Source organism: Motacilla alba, chromosome 7 (assembly GCF_015832195.1).
Source record: "Motacilla alba alba isolate MOTALB_02 chromosome 7, Motacilla_alba_V1.0_pri, whole genome shotgun sequence".
Classification (NCBI taxonomy): Eukaryota; Metazoa; Chordata; class Aves; order Passeriformes; family Motacillidae; genus Motacilla; species Motacilla alba.
The window spans coordinates 32,815,594-32,836,375 of record NC_052022.1 but is presented as its reverse complement, the minus strand read 5'-3'; the positions used below and the strand labels follow the sequence as shown (position 1 = coordinate 32,836,375).

Below are 20,782 nucleotides of genomic sequence, written 5' to 3'. Positions count from 1 at the left end.
TTGTCCTTGTGCTTGGAGAACACCCAGGTTACTTGTGGGAGCAAAAAAAAATTAAAAAATCTTTAAAAGCACCTAAAAAGATACATGTATGAGTATTTCTTCAAAGAGTATGTAAAGTAAGCTGATAATGGGGGCCTAAATCTATAAGTAAATGAGAGTTTCAAGGATGTTTTGGTGCATGGAGATTTTCATGTGATAGCTTTTTAAAAATTTATCACGTGATAGGCGATGTATATAAATATACTTTATATCTACGTAAAATAGGGGCTGCAGCATGGCCTTGAGCCTCCTGCTGCCAGGGAACCTGATGGGAAGGGACTAGAGGTGCCACAGCTGCAGGGTCACTAAGCTGGGCTCACAAATCCTTCATTACAAATTTCCATCTATCACAAGTCATAAATCCATGGAATAATAAGCTTTGTTCCACTGAGCTAGGTGGCAGAGGAAAGAATTGAGGAGATGCTGAGTTTTCCATCAGTCTTGCTGTGTTGCTTCTGATCTTGCCTGGGTTAGTTTATCTTTGGGATTTGGGTGGAATATCCCAAGTTGAGTTGAGTTATTTAGTGTGCCTGCATTCCTGGTTCAGGGATGCAGGTGAAATGGGAGTACTGGAGACGGGTAGGTCCCAAATTCCACCTGGGAGCTGTGTTTTCTTTGGAGAGAAGGCAGCCCATTTTCTCCTTGATGCCTCAGTGGGTGTCAAGAGTGTGAAATACAAGATGTTATGGGATTTGCTGCTTCCAGCACACACATTAACACTGAATGCCATAGTTTTGTTCTGTGTGCAGCATTTACTTCCTTGCACTTGGTTTTCAACCTGCTTTTATCTAATAATGTGGACATTATAAGATATTTAAGGATATTGAGTGTTTAACTTCATATGTAGTACAGATTGGTTATTACAGGGTTGTTCAGCCTGGAAAACAGAAGTCTGGGAGACCTCATTGTGACCTTCCAGTACCTAAAGGAGGCTTATAAAAAGAGGAAGAGTTACTTTTCATGTGGACAGATAGTGATGAAAGAGGAGGAAATAGTTTTAAACTAGAAGAGGATAGATTTAGATTAGAAGTTCAAAGGAATTTTTTCTCTGTGAGGGTGGTGAGGCCCAGAGAAGCTGTGGCTGCCTCATCAGTAGAATTGTTCAAGAGCAAGTTGAACAGGGCTTGGAGCAACCTGGGATAGTGGAAGGTGTCCCTGCCCATGGCAGGAGCTGGAAAGAGGTGAACTTTAAGATCCCTTCCAACTCAAACCACTGGTCTATGATTTGGTTCTCTGATGTTTTTTATTTCCTAAAACTGCTCTCCCAAGGGCACTGTGTATGTTCTTTAGACAATAGTCAGATTTTAGAGACCTTTTTCTCTCTTCAAAGGTGTCATTATTCAAGGCCTTGTCCTAGGCCTTGTTCCTGAGTGTCATACCCCAGAGACACTGCCTTGAGGAGCAAGGGTTTGTAGAGTCAGGAGCTGCTTTGGGGAGGAGAGCTACAAAGGTGACCTGAAGAAGTCTCTTTTCAGTCTTCACAACAAATTTTGTGAATCAAACCTCTGTCAGGTTAGAGCAGATAAAGTAATTATTAAGAGCAAAATCACTTTTGATTTCAGATAGATAATGCAGCAACTCTTCCCCCAGAAGGAAAGGGAAATACACATTATGTATCTCAATCTTGGCTGTGCTGAGAGCAAGGTGGTAAAAATTTGAGCAGCTGAAGGAATTAAGGTCAAAGGCTCAGTAGTTGCACAGGCTGCTCTTTGCATTTTACAAATTGTGCTGTTTTCTCAAAGATGGAAAATGAATTCTCATCCCCCCAAGGGTCTCTCTTTGTCAGTGTTGCTGTTCCTTCAGAGCTGTGTAGATGTAGACACCTCACCCTCCATGTCTTTGGTCTGCCACACACAGCTTATTGTGTATTGAAATGTGAAACTGGGCCTGAAACTGTTAATCAGCATGCAGAACAGCACATCAAATTAGGCACAGCACTAGTTTGGGGAGTTGCTCTTTGATGGAACTAATTTCCTCCTGATTTTCTAAGTGGTGGGCATGTGACTGTGGCATGACTGTTGCATTGGTGGGTTGTTCCTCTATGGTTAGTTCTTCTTTCTAAATTCTGTGAAAACTGAGCTCAAATGATCCTGTTGCTCTTTCTTCATTCTTAGAGAAGTAGTGTCTAATAACATGGATGCTGAAGTAGAACTTTAGTTCCTTTGAAGTGGGAAGTTGGAAGATTTTAGTGCTTAGGCTTCAGACAAAAATAATTACAGTCACTCAGTCTCTGCTTTCCATCAGAGTCTGGAGATGTAGAAGCTGTTATCTGGGATCTAGGGAATGAGTGCCAGCAGGTAGAGCTCCCTGTTAGCACATCAACCCAGTTCCAGTGGTGAGCTGGAGCATGTTGGTTTGTTAATGAAGTACTCCTACTTTAAGATGCCAGTGGCAATGTTTTTCAAAAAATGCCAGCCTGGATAGTTGTCAAAATATGATGGTGCATATAAGTCATGTACCAGAGATGATCTAGATTAAGTCGTGTGCTGTGTTCCTGATGTACTGAGAAATAAAGGTCTGAGAGCAGCTCGAGGTGACCGGTCACAGAAATCTCATCACTGCAGTAACAGACTGAAGAAACCTGTGGAGCTTGCTCCTGCAGGCATTCCCTGCTGGAAAGTGCTTTTTTGTCCTGTGAGGTTTAATCTGAGGGCAGGATTAAAGGATAGCTGAAACCCTCAGCCTGTGCTGATGATCCGTAGCTCTACAGGATCAACATAAGTTTGTTGGTCACTCAAATGGGGAAACAGGATGATACCATGTTATCCTGTAATGTCACATGTTACTTTTTAGTTTATGGAAAAGCTGGAAAATACCACAGGTGATGTTGACAATGGGAGGCCTCTTGGTCAGGCCTGATAGAAACCCTTGTGTGGAAAATCTGTGACTAAAGTATATTTGAGATTGGCATATTTATGTATTCCTGCTATTTCCAGCTACTTTCTTTTGAGGCAGTGTATGAAATGGGAACATGAGAAACAGTTGTAGAGGATGCTGGAAGCATCTTGTTTCATGCACTAAGCTGTATAAATATTTCCTTGCTTATGTCTCTCCTTGTTTCTGAGCTACAAGGCTGAAGAGTTGCTCTCCTTTATTAAGAACAAAATAAAATTAAATTGTGCCTTTCCACACCTAGGAGTAAGGATGCCTTTGATCTAGTCCTTCTCAGAGAGCTGTCCTTCCTTGCCCCTTGTGTGACAAAGGGTTAATTGTCACGTGTGCCTCTGGCAGTGGGTAAGGGTGAGCTGCATCCTCTGCTCATCTTTGTTCACTGGACTGTGCATCAGTGCACTCCAGGCTTCCAGGGGCTGGGTAGAGGAAGCACAGGGATAACCTTCCTTTTGGAAATAGGTTGCTAGTGCTTTGGGAGAGGGTGAGGGGTGGCACAGGTGGTAAGGGGTGCATGGCATCACATCAGGCCATGGATCTGGGTGTGGGGAGCCTCTGCAGCGTGGCCCGAGTGCGCTGGAAGCGCAGGAGGATGAAGCGATCTGAGAGGAAAGGTAGGGCTTTAATTGCTGCATTTAAATGCTGGAACAAAGGAATTGGTGGAGGGGTGGTGGTGTTGTTGTAAATGTAGTTTTCAGGTGAGGTTTGAGCCTCTTTGCTAAGTGCAGCTTCAGTGTTTGCACTTTGGATTCATAAGAAATCCAGTTTGTTGGAAATACTTTGAGCAAGATCCATTTCCCAATGTTTTATTTCACTTGACTTTCAAAGTTTGGAAGGAGAGGACTTTTTAACAAATATGGAACTTCCTGGAACTGCAGCTTTCTGACTTACACTGTTTTCTAAAAGTTCTGTGTTAATGTTAATCTATTAGGCGAATGGATTTTTTTCCATATATGCCATTTGCTGAATCTCAACTGTTGTTAGCTGCTAAATTTCCCTTTCAAAACATATTTTGGTTTTCTCTCGGCAAGGAGACTAAAGCAGGGTAACTCTTAAGGTTTTTCACAACTCTTTTTTGCATGCAGTCGATAGCTAGGATAATGAAATGGAAGAAATGCAGGTTATTTCTAAGTCCTCATGTGCTGTGTACTTGCTATAGCTAACATTTACCTAAAAATCTCTCAAGTAGTTTCCTGTGGAAATTCTGTAGTGTTGGCTGCTGCATTTTAAGTACTTCTGATGTTCTTTCTGTCTTTGGAAATACTCTACAGGAATTAAAGATTTTAAAACCGGGAGAGGATTAAAAGTGTACTTTTTCCTGGCTCCACTTAAATCAGCATACATTTAGATACTGCTTTCCTGTTTGACATGGCTGGCTTTTAGTGCATCTAGGAAAAGAAAGCATGCCCTGAAATGTTCTGACTGAAAAACCTGCTATGCAGATTCCCTTGGCTTCAGTGAGTGAATTTAGGTAAGAGCTGGGTGGAGGTGTGTTATGAACAAACAACTCCCCTCTGCTACGCCAGCACAGTGCAGTCAAACCCTCATTTATTTTATCAGTATATCTGGGAGAAAACAGTCACTGTAGCCATGGAGCTGGCTTCTGCCACAGCCCCATTCCACACAGAATCTGCTGTGAATACACTGACCCAAATCGCTTTGTATTTATGGCACTTATTCCTTATTGCTGTTATTGAAAGCTTTGTTAATCTCTGAACAGCAATTAAGCTTTTTCCTTTACTCTTACATTTTTTTTTCCCAAATAAAAGTTTCTTCCAGTGCTGAGAGTGTTACTGTAGTTGTATTCCTTATCCCATGGCAGGATTTTAGGAATGAAACTCAGGAGTTTATCATTCATACCTTTGGTGTCCAAGTTTCAGTGAAGTCCTTTCGGAAGGTGTCCTTGCTCAGATGCCACTGACCATTATCCAACCTCGTGTGGAGTCTTTGTGTCTGCAGGACTTGAGATGTCCTGGATGTCAGTTGCTAGATGGGTTATTTACAGGCAGTGCATGTGTTTATTAATGCAGTTTTGCTGCTTCAATAAAAGTTTGGAAGGTCAAAGAAGCCAGCAATGCTTTTCCTTCTTCAAAGTGAAATGATAACTGAATCACTAATCATTGCAGACGTAATCAAGCATGCCTTGGCAAGAGAGGAAGCTTTTTTGTAGTGAGCAGCCTGGGCTCAGAGTCCATTTGGTGAAAACATCTCCCCTGTCTTTCTGAGGGCATACATAGGTCCTATTTTGTATGGAAGGACTTTGAAAAACCTTTTTTCTTATTATCAAATCATCTACCTTTGAAAGTCAGGCGGAAAAAAAAAAATCCATGGATTACAGTGGGAGGAAGTTTGGAAGATAGATGTGTGTACAGAGTTCTGAGTTCATTCTGTCTGCCCAGCTCAGTTCTGTACCCTACACATTATTCACAGAATTGTACAATGTTAAGGGATTGAAATGGACCTTACAGATCATGCAGGGACACCTCCCACTACACCAGGTTGCTCAAGGTCTTATCCAGCTTGGCTTTGAACGGTGCTGGGGTTGGGGCAACATTTCATACTCTTTAAATATCTGATTGCTTCTCTTCCAGGTATTTTTGATTTGAAGTGGATGGTTGTTGGAAATTAGTTGTAATGGAAATCAGTTACTTGTATGAAATACACACAGTCTTGTAGTGCTTAGAGTGAGGGAGGCTTAGCTTTGAGAAGTAGTGGAATCACCATTCCTGGAATTGCTCAGGAAACAAACAGATATGGCATTTCATGCGTTGGTTCAGTGGACATGCTTATATTCAATCACAGGGTGGGCTTGATCTTGAAGGTCTTGAAGTTAGTGGTTCTGTGACTCTGATGTTCTTTACCACAGTGATCTGCTGGTGCAGTTGTGGGGACTGGAGGGAGGAGCTGCTAGTTGGACTCAGGCATTTTTTTATAAGAAAGGATTAGGTAAAAAAGTGATCATTCTGTATATGCCAAGAGTAGTGTCACTCTTAAACACGTGGTTAAAGCTTAAAACAGAGCTTAGTGTCACTTGGCTGCAGTAACGCTGTAGGATTGCATCTCTTAGGTGCCTTAGGGCTCTTCTGTCAACTGTCTTTGGCTGTTTATCTTCCTTGATGCTTTCAGAATGTGTTTCAGCACAGTTACTGAAATGATTAAAAAAAAAAAGGCAAGTAGATTTTCTGTTTGCCTCTGCTTTTAGCAGACAGGAGCTTGCCTTTTCTCTCCTTCAGGCTGTGGGATGAGGTGCTGAGCCCAGGCTGGTAACCCAGCTCCTCAGGAGGGTTTATGCAGGGTGTGGAAGTGTGGAGCAGCTCTAGAGCCTTTTTCACTTCTGGCTTGGCTCGGGGTGCTCTCTGATCTCCTGGGCAGAAGTTAAACCAGGAATTTGTCAAGTCCTTAGTCCTTGAGTACAAGGTGGTGCTGCAGGAGTAACTGGAGATGGTGCTGTGTGCTAATTGAGGTGATAATTATTTACAAGTCCCGTTGATTACAGTCAACTAATTTCCTGTTACACTGGAGTGTGCTGATGTTGTGTAATGCAAACTGTCTCAGGGGTTGGGCACAAGGGGTTATAAGTAGATGGGGTGACATCAGGAGTGTGTTCAGTCCCTAGTGGGGTTCCACAGGGCTCTGTCCTTGTCCCTGTGCTCTTCAACATCTTCATAAACAGCCTGGAGGCAGGAATCAAAGGAATACTAAATAAGTTTGCTGCCAATATTAAAGTGAAAGGAGCTGTTGACTCCCTTGAGTACAGAGGGGCCCTTTAGAGAGACCTTGATGAATTTTAGGGCTAGGCAATCCCCAGTCATAAGAAGTTTAATAACAAGGGCAAATGCTGGAATCTGAGGTAGGGCAACCCAGGACATGAGAGGATTGAGAGGCTGGAGAGCAGTGCTATGGAAAGGGACCTGTGGGGTCCTGTTTGATGGCAAGTTGAGCAGGAGTCAGCAGTTCTCTGGCAGCAGGAGGGACATCAGGCACAGCATCCCCAGCTGGGCAAGGGAGGAGATTGTCCCACTTGCTCTGGGCTGGCATGGCCTCACCTTGAGTCCCAAGGACAGGTTTGAGCACTAGAATGTAAAAAAGACATGAAGCTATTAGAGATTGTCCAAAGGAGTCTGCAAAGAAAGTGAAGAGTCTGGAGGGGAAGCCATAGGAGGAGCAGCTGAGAGCACTTGTCTTGTTCTGCCTGGAGGAGACTGTGGGGAGACCTCATTATGGTCTTCATCATCCCACTCTGGCCTTTGGCAGATTGGGGCTTCATCTTTCAATCACTGATGAGCATCTCAGGTTTGGGTCAGGATTTACCCAAACAGTCCAGTGCTAAGCCAGGGCCTGGGCTGCTGCTTTGAAAGGATGTTTTAAACTTATTAACAATAAGTTTTGAACCTTATAAGTTGGTACCTTAAATCCTAAATATCTCCCTCCCTGTTTTCCAGACAGAAGCCGCCTCTGCCAGCCAAGAAACCAGCAAAGATATTTCACAATGGATGTAGACGATGAAGAAAACATGAGTAAGATGTGTTTATTTGCATAGTAATAAACTCACTAATAGTTTCTGAAAGTAATTTTTTTTCCTTCCAAGCACAGGGGCAACTGCAAAGAAACTTCAGGTGCAGAAATGGAGATACTTTAAAATGCAGTGAAGAAGAGTGAATTGGAGCTTTTGCATTAACAGTGGTTTTAATATGCTGATATAGTTATACCTTCTATATATACTTTATTATACATTCTACCTTATATACTTTCTACCTTATATTTTTCCTACAGCAGCTGACTAATCAGAATATTTCCCTGTCTTGAACCAGCAGTGAAGAAAGGAGGGATAGTATTAGTAGTGCCCATGCCAAGGGTAAAGTACCAGTTAGGAGTGAGGGGTGAGATGGAGTTGAAGAATACAATATAAAGGAGGGAGAGCAGAAAAGGAGAAAGGAAAAAGCAAAGGAGGAGCTGGAAAAGCTCTGTGCAGGTCTCACATGGACTGATTATTCTCTTTAGATGGTGATTGTCCCAACCCTGAGCTACTGAATTATTGAAGTGATTTTAAAGCACAAAAATAGTCAAATGAAGTGATCATCTTGATGTGTACTTGATGCACCCAAGTGTGTCAGACTGCTAACTCTGGGGTATAATTAAGATCCAATAACTTATGAGAAAAGTATTCTCCTTGAACCTCTCTAAAATATTTTTACTGTTATTTTCTTTTCAGCTGTCTCTTTCCTGTGACTCAGAGTATTGTTCTGTTGCTGCTGTGCTGTGCCTGACTGTAAATAAATTGTATGTTATAACAAATGTGCTTCTTTTTCCCCGAAGTGACAGTGACTAAAGAGTGCATCTGGCAAAGGTGACAAAGCCCAGCACTGGCTTCTGAGCAGAAGAGTTGCAGCTCAGTCTGGAGCAGTTACAGAATGATTTTAGAGGGAGATGAGGAAGTTAGATCATTATGTTAAAATAAACCAATCAAACCCAAAACAAACATCCTCCCCCCAAAAAACCCAAAACCGAAGCAAAAAATATTACTTGAAATAGAAGTGAACTCAACTGCAATATGCTTGGTATAATTTTCTTTTCCTTGATATATGAGAAATTACTTCACATGGGTGTTTTAACTGTTTCTAAAGGTGCCTTTCCTACAGAAGCCTTCAAAAAGTGTAATTGGATAATTCTCATAATTTTTTTTTGATAAAACATCCCTTTTCTCAATAATGGTATAGCTGAGCATGAATAGAAGGTGCTTTCCTGAGCTGGAGAAATATAATCTCTTTATAGGGGCATTCTTTAATTCTGTGTCATTAAGAAAAACACTAAATTTTTTGTCTGTGTCTGGGTTTTTTTTTGTGTGTTAATGCATCCATATGGGAACCATTCAAGGAATTTGTGATTTTGTCAGGAGCTTGGCTCCATGGAACTGTTTAGGGAATGCATTTGTATGACTTCAGTTTTGAGATGTTAGAACCTTGGCTGAGCCCACTTCATAAAAAGTGCAAGATGACCTTCATCATGCATTTGAAATATGAAATCATCTGATTTGGGAGGGGTCAGAAATCAAAGTTTAAACTTTTAAGTTCTTTGCTTTGATTTGTGCAGAGATACAGATGTTTTAAATGTTTTATCTCTCTTTACTTTTCTTTCTTTTATAATTGTGAAGTGACATATTAGAAGGTGCCTATTAAACTTTTTATTATTTTATATAACTGCTTTTGGAGAAAGGTTCTTAAAGGAAAGGAAGGTGGGCTATGCAGTCTTTGTAGCCTGTGGTTGCATAAGAAGAATTCTTCTGCAGAAACCAGAATTAAGATTTTGTTTTTTGGTTCAGATGAAATGTAAGACAGTGATGACGTCTTACATTAATAAATTAATATCCCTGAGAAAACAGTGTTTCAGACTTCAATTTTTAGTGTTTTCCTTCTTTATCCTTTGGTTGTAGAGATGGTACAATATATTTGGGGAAAGAGATGGTTATTTAGAATGTTCTTATTTGTTTTTTGTTGCTTTGCATGGCTGGTGTGTCTGCAGCACTCTGAACACTTGGAACACAAGCATGTGACTCTCCTGACCTTGATCTTTGACGTATTTGCTCCTTTTTCTAAAAGATGCTCTGAAGAGAGCATGTGGTTTTTTTTCTGCTTGTTTTTGAATGAAAAAAATTACTTATTTAGAATTTCCCCTGGCCACTAAATGAGAGCAGCAGTATAAGGGGTAGCTAGAACTATCTTTTGGTTCAGCTAGGAGTTAAATTTAATTAATTATGTTCAAGATCAGACAGAGCAAGGGGAGTGTTGTCTGTCAGCAGGCAGGTAATGGAATGTCCTTAATGGATAAAGCATCTTAATGGCAGACACTTTTTAATTACAGGGAATAAACCCAAAAATAAACCAGAGCATCACCACGGAAGATTTATTTCTCTACTGGCATGAAAAATTCCCCATGCCTTTTTCCTGCTTCAAATGTCCTTGGGTTTCTAAGTGCTCAGCTGAAATCCGAGGGGCAGGACTGTCCTTCTGCTGAAGTTATTGGTGTCAGCTATGATTTTTACTAAGGTGGCCTCCACAGACATAAGTCAAGTATCTAGTTGAAGCTGACAGATGTTTTTAATGACTAGAAAATACACCAATCTCATGAAAAATATCCAGTTTTTAAATCATGGGTCATATAAATGTTTAAGAAAACAGGATCTCTCAGTCATTAGTTGTTTATATATGTGCTAATGATGCTTTAAAGCCTTAAATACACAGCAGATGTGATGGACTTCAAAGGCCTCTCTAAAGCATTCATTCCTTGAAAATTAAATTTAAAGATTGGAAATATTAGAGATTTCCTTAAAATAATGCACAACATGGGATGTTTAATATTTGAATCATCAAACTTTTAAAAATAGCAAATAAACCCAAGTAGATGCAGTAAGACTAGCAGGTGGAGGGTCAAACAAAGAAATCAGAGGTGTTTTCATGCCATGTGTGATGAAATGGTGAAGCACCTTGCTCAGGACATTGTGGATGCCATGGGTTTATGGGGTCTTTCAAAGCCATTAGAAAACTTTTTCTGGGGAAAAAAAAAAAAAAAAAAAAAAAAAAAGCACATGCTGTGATCTCCCTGCCATGATCTCTAGGAGAGCCCAGAGCTGAGAGGCTGCCCTGGGCAGCGTTGCCTAAGTGTCCCTGGGAGGACACTTATGTGTCCTTACACTGGTGTGATACCCTCTCCTGGGGTCTGTTGGTGGCTCTGTCACATGTGGGGAACTGGGCAAGGTGAGGAAGAGCTAGGAGGGCCATTCCCAACTTCCCTGGAAGGGTGGCATGCCTGCAAAAGGCATCCAGGGAGAGGCTAGGCTGGAGGAGTTACTCCATGTAACTCCAAGATTAGAGGTGACATCTCTGACTTGAACGGGTTATATTTTGACTAATCTTCCCAAGCCCACAGGTAATTAGAGGGCCTCAGCACTGCTGGGCTGGACAGGCTGACAAAAAGGACCAAAAGCACACCTTCACCCCCCGTCTGAGAGGGAGGGACCTTTGCAGTCCAGCAACTCTGTGGGTTGAAACGAGCACAGGTCCTTTTGGTTTGCACAGAAAGTCTTTCACTTTCCATCACAAACTTGGATTTGGATCAGCTCCACAGTTACCTGCTTTCCTGGTCTCTTGGTCTGACTCGGGATCAGCTCCCTGTGTTCTTCCTCTCCAAGTTTCTTCCACCGTGCATGTTCTCCAAAGCTAACAAAGCCTAGTAGCTCTCAGGCAAGGAGTAGTTTTCTTCCCTTCTCTCTTAATGAGACAAGGTAAGCCTGCAAGTTTATTTCCTGCTCCCTACAAGTCCCTCCTCTCTGTCAGGACATTGTTTCCCCTGCCTGATGGAGTTCCTCCAGCTGACATGCTTACATGCAAAACTTGTTAATGTTCAGCTGAAGCCTGTTCAACTCCTGTTCTCCTCCTACAGGCACTGGTAGTGGTTTTCATATAAAAAGAAGTGAAACCAGAGACGATTAATTAGTGTTAATGATTTCTGTTTAACCTGAAAGTCTTGGTGGTTGATAACAAATACCTGGTGCCACCAGTAAGGGCAGTTTTTTGGATGAGATGTAAGAAACTCACTGTAAGGAAGGATTTTAAAATTTCCCCTATTGTCTTTGGATTCCTTCACCATGAGTATATATTTTTATAAAGAATATATGCATGAACACTGTGTATTGACAGCTGTGGCCCTATAGCCTTCATTCTCCAGGCATTATGTTTGTTGCTGAACAAGAGATACTTGATTATATCTAGCAAATTTCTAGCAATGAAATGCTTCAGAATTTCAATTCCTGACAGAATTTAATTGACTCAATTGCGTGATCAGTACTGTAAATTCTTTGTTGTGCTGCTGTGACTTAATGAAATGTATTCCTATTTTGGCTTTTTCTTTTGATCTATTTTTTTTTCCTTCCTTTTTTTCTCTTTGAGCACCGAAAGGAGTAACCTATCGAGCTTTTGCTGGAGGATGTTATAAATGAAAATTTAGTCACCATTCCATCAGCTTTGTAACTTGGGTGAAGTGATGTGTGCATGGTAGGGGATTTTTAGGGAAGACTGAAAGCATGACTGGAATTTGTCACTGTTAAGGAGAGCTTCGGCCTGGTTTGCTCTTATTTCAATGACCATTTACCACCTTGAGTCAGTGTAGATGTAATAGAGATCTGTTGAGGTTTTGGAACAGGAGAGTTAAAAATACTTGATCTATTACATTTGCTTTTTCATTTACAAATGCCAGTAGAAAGCATAAGTAGTTAATTTCCTTAGTTTCTTTGTAAGGGTGAAAAGAGGTCTTTGAACTTACAGCAAATTCAGTTCCTTATATATAGTTCTGACAAATCATTACCCCAACTTAACATTTTTGAAAACAAATCATTACATTAATGTAATATTGTCTTCTCTGCCCTCCCATTAAAATATTATCACAATGAGTGTGCAGCTTTTGTTACACATCTATTCTGCATAGCTTTTGAGAGGATCTCTAGTGATTTTTGGGTTTGTAACTTCATTACAGCAGTTTCCTTGAAAAGGAATTATGCTTGTAAATGACAAATTAGAGATTTTTTTTAATAGAGGGCTGTGTGGAAATATTTGGTCTTGTGGTCCTGCTGGCATAGTGGGCAGCTATAGTTCCTGAAAAAATTGGGATGAGGTGAAATGAATGTCTAGAAAAGGCATAAAAATCCCACTGAATTTGAAAAATATGGAATGGCTAAAGAGAAATACAAGCATTCAAACACTGTTCAGTCATGTTACCTACCAAAGAGCTGCCTAATTTTTCATTGCTCTGAACGAAGGTTTTATTTACGTAGAAGTTTTTCAATTTAAGCAACTAAAATCACTGCAGGATCAAAAGTAACATGACTAAACTGATAATAAAATATATTTAAATCTCTAGCTTAGAGTTGTGGTCTTAGGCATCCATTTTTACTTTACTAATGGTGGTTGTTTGTTTTGTGGGCATATGTTGCTATAGCTTATATTGCTGATTTAAAGCATTTTTGAGGCTAAATATAACTTAGAAGTAAAAGTTTTGTTCTAGCATAATTAAAATGAAAAAAAAAGTTGTAGTGATTTTTGTGCAGTTGTATCAGGTGAGTGGTTTGAAGATTGAGTGTGTTATTTCTTGCATTATTGAGAGGTTGTTTTACATTATCATCATTTCCAGTTGCATTGCAAAAATATTTCATCTGTGAGCACACATCACTTAACCAGTTACAAAGAGAGATAAAGGAATCTATAAATTTTGCATTTACAAGATCCTGCACCGAAGGCATTGTAAGTTACTCTTTCTGGGCACCGCAGGTTCGAGCAGCACCGACATTAAAGAAAACCGCAATGTGGACAACGTTCCCCCCAAGGACAGCGCCGGGCAGGGCCTTGGCGAGGGGACCCCGCTCTCCAACGGCGGTGGCAGCAGCAGCAGGAAGAGACCTCTGGAGGAGGGCAACAATGGCCATTCCAAATTCCGCCCCAAGAAGAGGAAGAAAACGCCCGGCCCCGTTCTGCCAAAGAACGCCCTCATGCAGCTTAATGAGATTAAACCTGGTTTACAATACAAACTCCTCTCCCAGACAGGGCCAGTCCACGCCCCCATGTTTGTGATGGCGGTGGAAGTCAACGGGCAGGTGTTTGAGGGGTCTGGCCCAACAAAAAAGAAAGCCAAGCTTCACGCTGCCGAAAAGGCTCTGCGCTCCTTCGTGCAGTTCCCAAATGCCTCGGAGGCCCACCTGGCCATGGGCAGGACTCTGTCGGTGAACACAGACTTCACGTCTGACCAAGCCGATTTCCCCGACACCCTTTTCAACGGCTTTGAGACGCCAGTCCCTTCTGACGCTTCCTTTTACCTGGGCTCCAACGGGGACGGCTCCTTCGGCTCTGGCGGGGACTACGGGTTGCCATCGTCCGCCGTAGCCAGCAGCCTTTCCCAGTCGCCTCTGCCCCCACCCTCCCCCTACCCCACGGCCAGCGGGAAGAACCCCGTCATGATCCTCAACGAGCTGCGCCCCGGGCTGAAGTACGAGTTCCTCTCGGAGAGCGGAGAGAGCCACGCCAAGAACTTTGTCATGGCGGTGGCGGTGGACGGGCAGACTTTCGAAGGCTCGGGAAGGAACAAAAAGCTGGCGAAAGCTCGGGCTGCTCAGTCAGCCCTGGCATCCCTGTTCAACATGCAGCTGGACCAGACCCCATCTCGCCAGCCCATTCCCAGCGAGGGGCTCCAGTTACACTTGCCACAGGTGAGAAACCCTTTGGGTGTTGTGGATGGCTTTGGGTGATGAGCAAGAGAGGTCACATTGTGTATTGAATCGGTTTGAACAGCATTTCTGCTTCTGTAGATATGTGTGTCTATATATATGTATGTATATCTGTATTAGGTGATTTATACAGTTACGGCTTCTGACAGTTTGTATTCTCTTGCACAGAGAAGAGGTTTTGTTTCTGATGTTTTCAGCCTTGATCCTGTTGTGTAAGAGAGCGCCAGTGCCAGCTTGAATTACGGTTTGTGCCGGGGAAAGATTAAATCACATCTTGCTCGTCTCAGGCAGCAAGACTTAGATGGAGTTCAAGTGAGAATTACTGCTTTAAGTGAAGTTATTATTTGATACAACAGTTTTTAGCAGAGAAGAAAATCATTCTCTCCTGCAAACAGAAATTGTTGTGAGTCAAGGTCAGATTTAGTGAGGCTGTTGCAACTGCCACTGATTTCCATGTGCATGTATCCAGGATGTGGGGTTAAATGGCTCTCAGCTGAACGGTTGTGCTCTAGGCAAATCAGTTAATATGCATATGGAAGTTACTTAGGCAAGTAAATCTGGCTGAGAAATAATTTCAATCAAGTAGTTAATGAACCAGGGAAAGTATCCAACATACTGGACACAGATCAGAAATTTGAAGTCACTAGAATGGAGTAATTTTGAATTTTTTTTTCAATGCAGAAAAATTCTCCCCTCTTTTCTTGTTTTTGTTTCTTCCCAGTCAAGCTACACTAATAATTGTTTGACTACTGTCTTTCTACTGCCCCTCTTGGGTCTTTTTCATGATATTATATGCCCTAAATCTAAATTACAATATTTGTCTGTGAATTCTTTAGCAGCTTTCTGATTATTATGAGAATTTCAAGGCTTTGACCTTTTCTATCTCAAAACCATTGTTCTAGATTTCATTAAAATTCTAACATAGTGTTCTGGTTTGATTATGTGGGATCAAAGAGTATAAGTAAATGTGATTGTTTTCTCAAAATATGTGGACATTATGTGCATTTTAGAACTTCCTATATGTTTTCATTTTTATGTTGCACAATTATTATGTTCCTGTTAAGTGTCTCCTTCATTTTCAAATCCAGGATCATGCTGTTCTGGGTAGTTACAATTTCTTCAGTAGATTCAGTGATTTTAGACTGCCTTCTCTGCTTTTAAAAGTAGATTTGACCCCAGACGCCAAAAAAATTTCACTGCTAGTAATTAATGTGTTTTTAGTTCTTCCATCAGTAAAACGATGAAAACTTAAACTGGAAGAGGAAAGTGTGAAAAGCCCAAGCTGAGCTGGGAAAAAGATGGTACATGGGTGCTGCCTCATTTAGACCCTATTTCAAGTAATATTTTTATTCAGGGGATTTTGATCAGCTTGTCATCAGGATGTCATCAAGCACTTCACTGTGTTGCTTTCCTTTGAATTATAACTAGCTGTTACTGGCATTACATCAGGTCTCTACATATTAGTGATTTTGGTCTGGTATGTATTTAATGATTTAAGCATTTGTGCTGTTTTCAGGTCCTGCTTGATTTATCTTCTTTTAGAAGTCTGTGAGTTGTTTAATTATTTTAGACATTGTTTACTGTGTAAAAAAAAAAGTGCTAAATTCAGGGATAATCCTAAAGTGGGTGAAATTGCAAAAACTGGAGAGTGCAGGAATGATGTAAATGAGAATAGGATTTGATACAACCAGTGGAAAAAATAAAATGTTGATCAGGTTGGAAAAAATGAAAGCTAGAATTATGTGAGGGGAGGAAAAAATCAAATACTGAGTCCTTAGGGGAAATAAAAGAAGTACAGTGTGGTTTTGCCAGTGAAGATGGAATTGACTGTTGGGTGCAGGTCCAAACCTGCCTGTAGCTCATTTGTGGTGAGAAGAATGGAGTTGAGAGATGTTCCCTGTGATAGTGGTGGTTGTGAGTGTGGCTGGATGTCTGTCTGTGACCCCAGCAGAGCTGCAGGTGCCCCAAAGAGAGTTAAATGCAGAAACACAGGTGCAAAGTATACAATGGTACGGAAGGGTTGCTGTAATCAAAAACTGGTTGTTGTGAAATGGATGTGAGAATAAACCTTATGGTCTGTACAGGTGGTTATTGAGGTGCTGGTCCTGTGGTTCAGTTCAAGCTTGTCTGCTTGCTCACAGCTTGCTCTCTTGTCAGGGACGAAGGAAGGTTCCCTGCAGTCAGGAACAACTCTGTGCTGGGAAAGTGAGTTAAACTCAGGAACACACTCAGCATGTGCCTCAGAGAGGGTAGAAATGTCCCAGTGAGAAATTCAGCAGTTGTGCGTTTAGCACCTTGGCAGTGGGTGTGTTGGTATTGAACAGATTGTCACACTTGTACTAGAGGGACTTGCCTCTCCAAAACAAAGAAAATATTTTTATGGTTAGCTCTGCTTTGTGAACTGATAAAAAAAAAAAATCATAGAATCACAAAGTGGTTTGGGTTGTAAGAAACCTTAAAGATGATCTTATTCCCACCTCCTGCCATGGGCACAGATACCTTCTGCTATCCCAGGTTGCTCCAAGCCCTGTCCAGCCTGGCCTTGGACACTTCCAGAGATGGGGCGGCCACAGCTTCTCAGTGCCATGGCCTTCCCACCCTCACAGGGAAGAATTTCTTCCCAATATCCCATCAAATGCTGCCCTTTGTCAATTGGAAGACATTCCCCCTTCTCCTTCACTCCAGGCCCTTGCCTGAAGTCCCTCTCCAGCTCTCCTGGAGCCCCTTCAGGCACTGGAAGGGCCTCTAAGGTCTCCCTTGATCCTTCTCTCCTCCAGGTGAACACCCCAGCTCTCCCAGCCTGTCTCCAGAGCAGAGGGGCTCCAGCTCTTGGAACATCTTGGTGGCCTTCTCTGGAGGGGTCTCACACCTCTGTCAAAGATGGCATGGTGCTGTCCTTAAAAGAAGTTCTCAGGCCAGTACCAATTGCTTTGGAGTAAAACTGAGAAAAGAACACACTGGTAGCAGTAATTCCCAGTATATGCTTCAAACCTTCAGCAGTCCAGGCTGCTGGTGTCACTCAAGGAACAGTTGGCCATCAGACAGTGGGATCCTGCTGCTTGGAGGTATCACCTCTTCAGGCCACTAATGGCTTATGTTAGAAAGCTGATATGGAGGTTTTCCTAATGTTATTTCCTGAAACTGTTTACTTAAAAAGGTAACTGATTAGTCAAGGTGTGCAGAGAGCTGGAAATTGAAATAGTTCACATTGAAGCTTAAATACAGTTACTAAAATTAGAAAGCTTGACTGTGGTGAAAGAAAACAAGTTGAGCTACACAAATGAGCAGTGTGGCTGCAAATCAGATCAGTTTGAAAAACATCACTGGAGAGAGTATTTTTAATCATTCACCTAATTCAATTTATTCTTTCTGATTTTCTGGACAGATATTGAAACAAAACTTCAGGCAGGAGAAATGGGGTGAGAAGCAGTTCTGAATGGCTGCTTGTACTTGATGTGCTTCTTTTAGTCCTGGTTCCACCTGGGGTGAGGGGAAGTATAAAAAATTATTCAAATTTATAAAAGACACACAAATAATTATGAACATGATTGGAGATCTGGGAAAGCTGCTTCTGGAGAGGTACCAAGGAGTTCTAGGCCGTTCATTTAAGTGGATTGCTGAGTGTATACAGGAAAATAAGAAGGAGATGGATTCAAACCTGGGAAAAAAGATAATACTGAATGTATTTATGGGAATATCATGCATTATATTTTGGAATAATTGCTGTGGAATTGGAAGAAATATACAGGATACATCAGCATAAACAGTGAAAGACTCTACAACCAGGCAGAAGTCATAAATCTTAAATCATAACAGGAAACCTCTCTGAATTTTGTGTGCTGGTCACTGTTAAATGGGAGCACCTGGTTGACCTTGATTTTACATGCAGTGGGAAGTTCACATAAGCCATAAACTGTGAAGATAAGAAAAACAAAACCAAGGGAGAACATTTCTGCTTGAGAAGGGTCCCTGGAGATCCAAGAGGAGCTCAAAGGACTGAGATGTCTTGGGTCAGTTCCTGTGAGAGCTGTGAGCTATTGCTGCTGCCTTTCCCATTATTCAGGGGATCCCCAGCATTCATCTTGGGTGGTCTCCAGGGCCTTCCAAGGTCTTCAGCTCCAGACTGACCTGAACTTCATCAGCTCCAGAATATTTTTCAATTGTGAATGATCAGGGTGGTTCTGCTACAACATTGCTGCAACATCTGTATTTAAGCAAAACCAGTCTGTGTGTTTGTAGAAAATGAGTGGATTCACTGTAACTTCATCAGAGAAGGGAGCAACGCACCCAAAATAATTTGGAGCTCACACGCCTTGCTGAGCCAACTGTCAGCTATTTTAGGTCTTTCCTTTTTTAATTACTCAACTTGGAATTATGATTTAATGCTGAAGCGGGGGTAGAGAAACTGTGTGTCAGATGTTAGGGCATTCACAGGGAAGGTGAGACATGAGTTCAATTTCTGTTCCAGTTAATACGTGTTTATATGAAAGGCAGAGCAGAATGTGATGTGAAAGATCCCTACTCAGGCCAGTCACTGGCCTGGGCTTGCTGTGGAAACAGCTTCAAGTCCATGGTTTTGAGATGGGGACAGCAGGATGTAATTTCTGGCCAGGAAGTCTTGTTCCTGGTGCTGCCTTATTCCCTTCCCTTCCATGCCCTTAGAGAGGGATAATTCTTCTAATTTCTTGGAGGAGTATTCTTACCAAAGACCAAAATCTTAGTGACTACATCTATAGGCCTTTAACAGTGTTTATTCCCCACTGCCCAGCTGTGGTCACACAATTTGTGTATCAAATCAAAATAAGAAATCTTTAATATATCTGCCTGTTTTCTGGCAGTGATTTTTTTTCCTCCTCTCCAGTTCATCCTGGATGGTTTGCATCTCCAAAGTTCATTTTGTCTTGCTTGAGTTCTGCTTAGTCCTTCTCCTAAGTCCTCCCTCCTCCCCAGTGACCGGCTCCAAGTTCATCCAAGCATTTTTAGGTTTCCTTGCCAGCAGCTTAGCTCCAGGCTCTGTGAGATGCAGCTCCATCCTGTTCTGCTGTGCCAGCTTCCATCTTCCTGGAGGAACTCACTGTGTGCTCCTTTGTGTACCAACACCACTGTTTCCTCTGCTTTGCTTGTTATGTGAAAAAAAAAGATCCTTCTGGAAGAAGCTAATGGATGCAGCCTGTGTGCAGGCTCACTACCCAGCTGCTGTTCAGGGAGCCTTTTCAGTGGCATTAGCAGGCAAATTGGCCTTGGATTACTTCCCATGGCAGTTTCAGTTCCTGGAGCTGGGGAAGACTCCTCCAGGTACCAGTCACCACCCATCACCACTTCTTTAGGAAAGGTGAATCACATGGTTTATTCCCTGGATGCCAAACCTTTTCTAGCAAGTTTGAAGCCTCTATTAAGCATAGAAGCATAGCACAGTTTGGGTTGGAAGTGACCTGAAGCGTTTCCTGTCTGGAATACTTTGTTTCTGTAGTATCTTAAATTCCATCACAATGTCATTCAGCATGATTTTACAATGTGCTGTCCAGCACATCACAGTGTAGGGTAGAGCAGAAAATACATGGATTACAGAAGTGAGATCATGAAACTTGCAACTGGGAAGCAAATATCCATCGCTACACAGTGAGGCTAGGGATAAAACACTGCCACAGGGAGTCTGTGCCTTGGCTATACAGTGATCTGTCCTCATGGCTGCAGCGAGCTTAAAAATTTAAACCTTTTGTGTATTAATTTTCCATTTCAAAGACCAGGGTGATTAAAAACCACTCAATTATTTGCCTTTTCTTTTGTGTATTTACCTTAAAGTTCAGCTTTCTGCATTAGGTAAGTACTAGGACAATTAGATGCAGATTTTAGCTGTTTGGTTGTGGTGCTGGCAGAACATGGACTAACCCAGTTTTGGGTCCATCAACAAAAAGTGTTTGAAAATCAGTGCCTGACCAGACATGTTCATGACCTCTGAGCTAAATTGTGTTCCTGAAAAATATATGGAGTTTCTGAGTTGCAGTCCATTCAAATGTTTCAAGAAAATTGGTGTTTGCAATGTCAAGAGTCTTCTGATTCCACAAGTTGAGTGATTGCAAAACATGGATGAGGCTGGTGCAGTTGGGACCTGACTGCTGGTCACTGTTTTCTGTCAGGCTCTGGTGAGAGCTGCTGAGCTCTGTAATCATGACACCCAAGCTGTAGTTATTTCTTGGCTGCTAAAGCTTTTCCAAAAGAAAGTTAACACTGAGAGCATGTCCACAGCAATTCTAGGCTGGTTGGTTCTCATGAGCCTTGTTAAGGAAATGGGGAGGGATGGTGCTGATGGTCTTCAAACATTTTTCTTCTCTTTTTTTCTATTTTGTTTTTTTCTTTCCCCTTTTTCCCTTTGGGCATCTAACACATCTGTATCATGGAATGGTTTGGGTTGGAAGGGACCTTGAAGCTTATCCAGTCCCACCCTCTGCCATGGGCAGGGACACCTTCCACTAGGCCATGCTGCTCCAAGCCCTGTCCAGCCTGGCCTGGAGCACTTCCAGGGATGGGGCAGCCACAGCTTCTCTGTTCCAGTGCCTCACATTCAACATCTGAATGGCTCTGGTGGGT

The 20,782-nt window shown here is 42.0% G+C and overlaps 1 protein-coding gene across 5 annotated transcripts in view; it reads left to right on the top strand.

Annotated features, from left to right (window-relative positions):
* ADARB1 (adenosine deaminase RNA specific B1) overlaps positions 1 to 20,782 on the top strand; it is a 61,303-nt gene that overhangs the window by 20,049 nt on the left and 20,472 nt on the right. For all 5 annotated transcript variants that reach the window (XR_005257543.1, XM_038142294.1, XM_038142290.1 and 2 more), the window contains exons 3-4: positions 7,371 to 7,445; positions 13,245 to 14,176. Coding sequence is in view for 4 of the 5 variants with exons in the window: in XM_038142294.1 (XP_037998222.1) it covers positions 7,418 to 7,445; positions 13,245 to 14,176 (960 nt within the window). In the remaining variant the exon portion in view is untranslated. The remainder of the gene's footprint in view (positions 1 to 7,370; positions 7,446 to 13,244; positions 14,177 to 20,782) is intronic.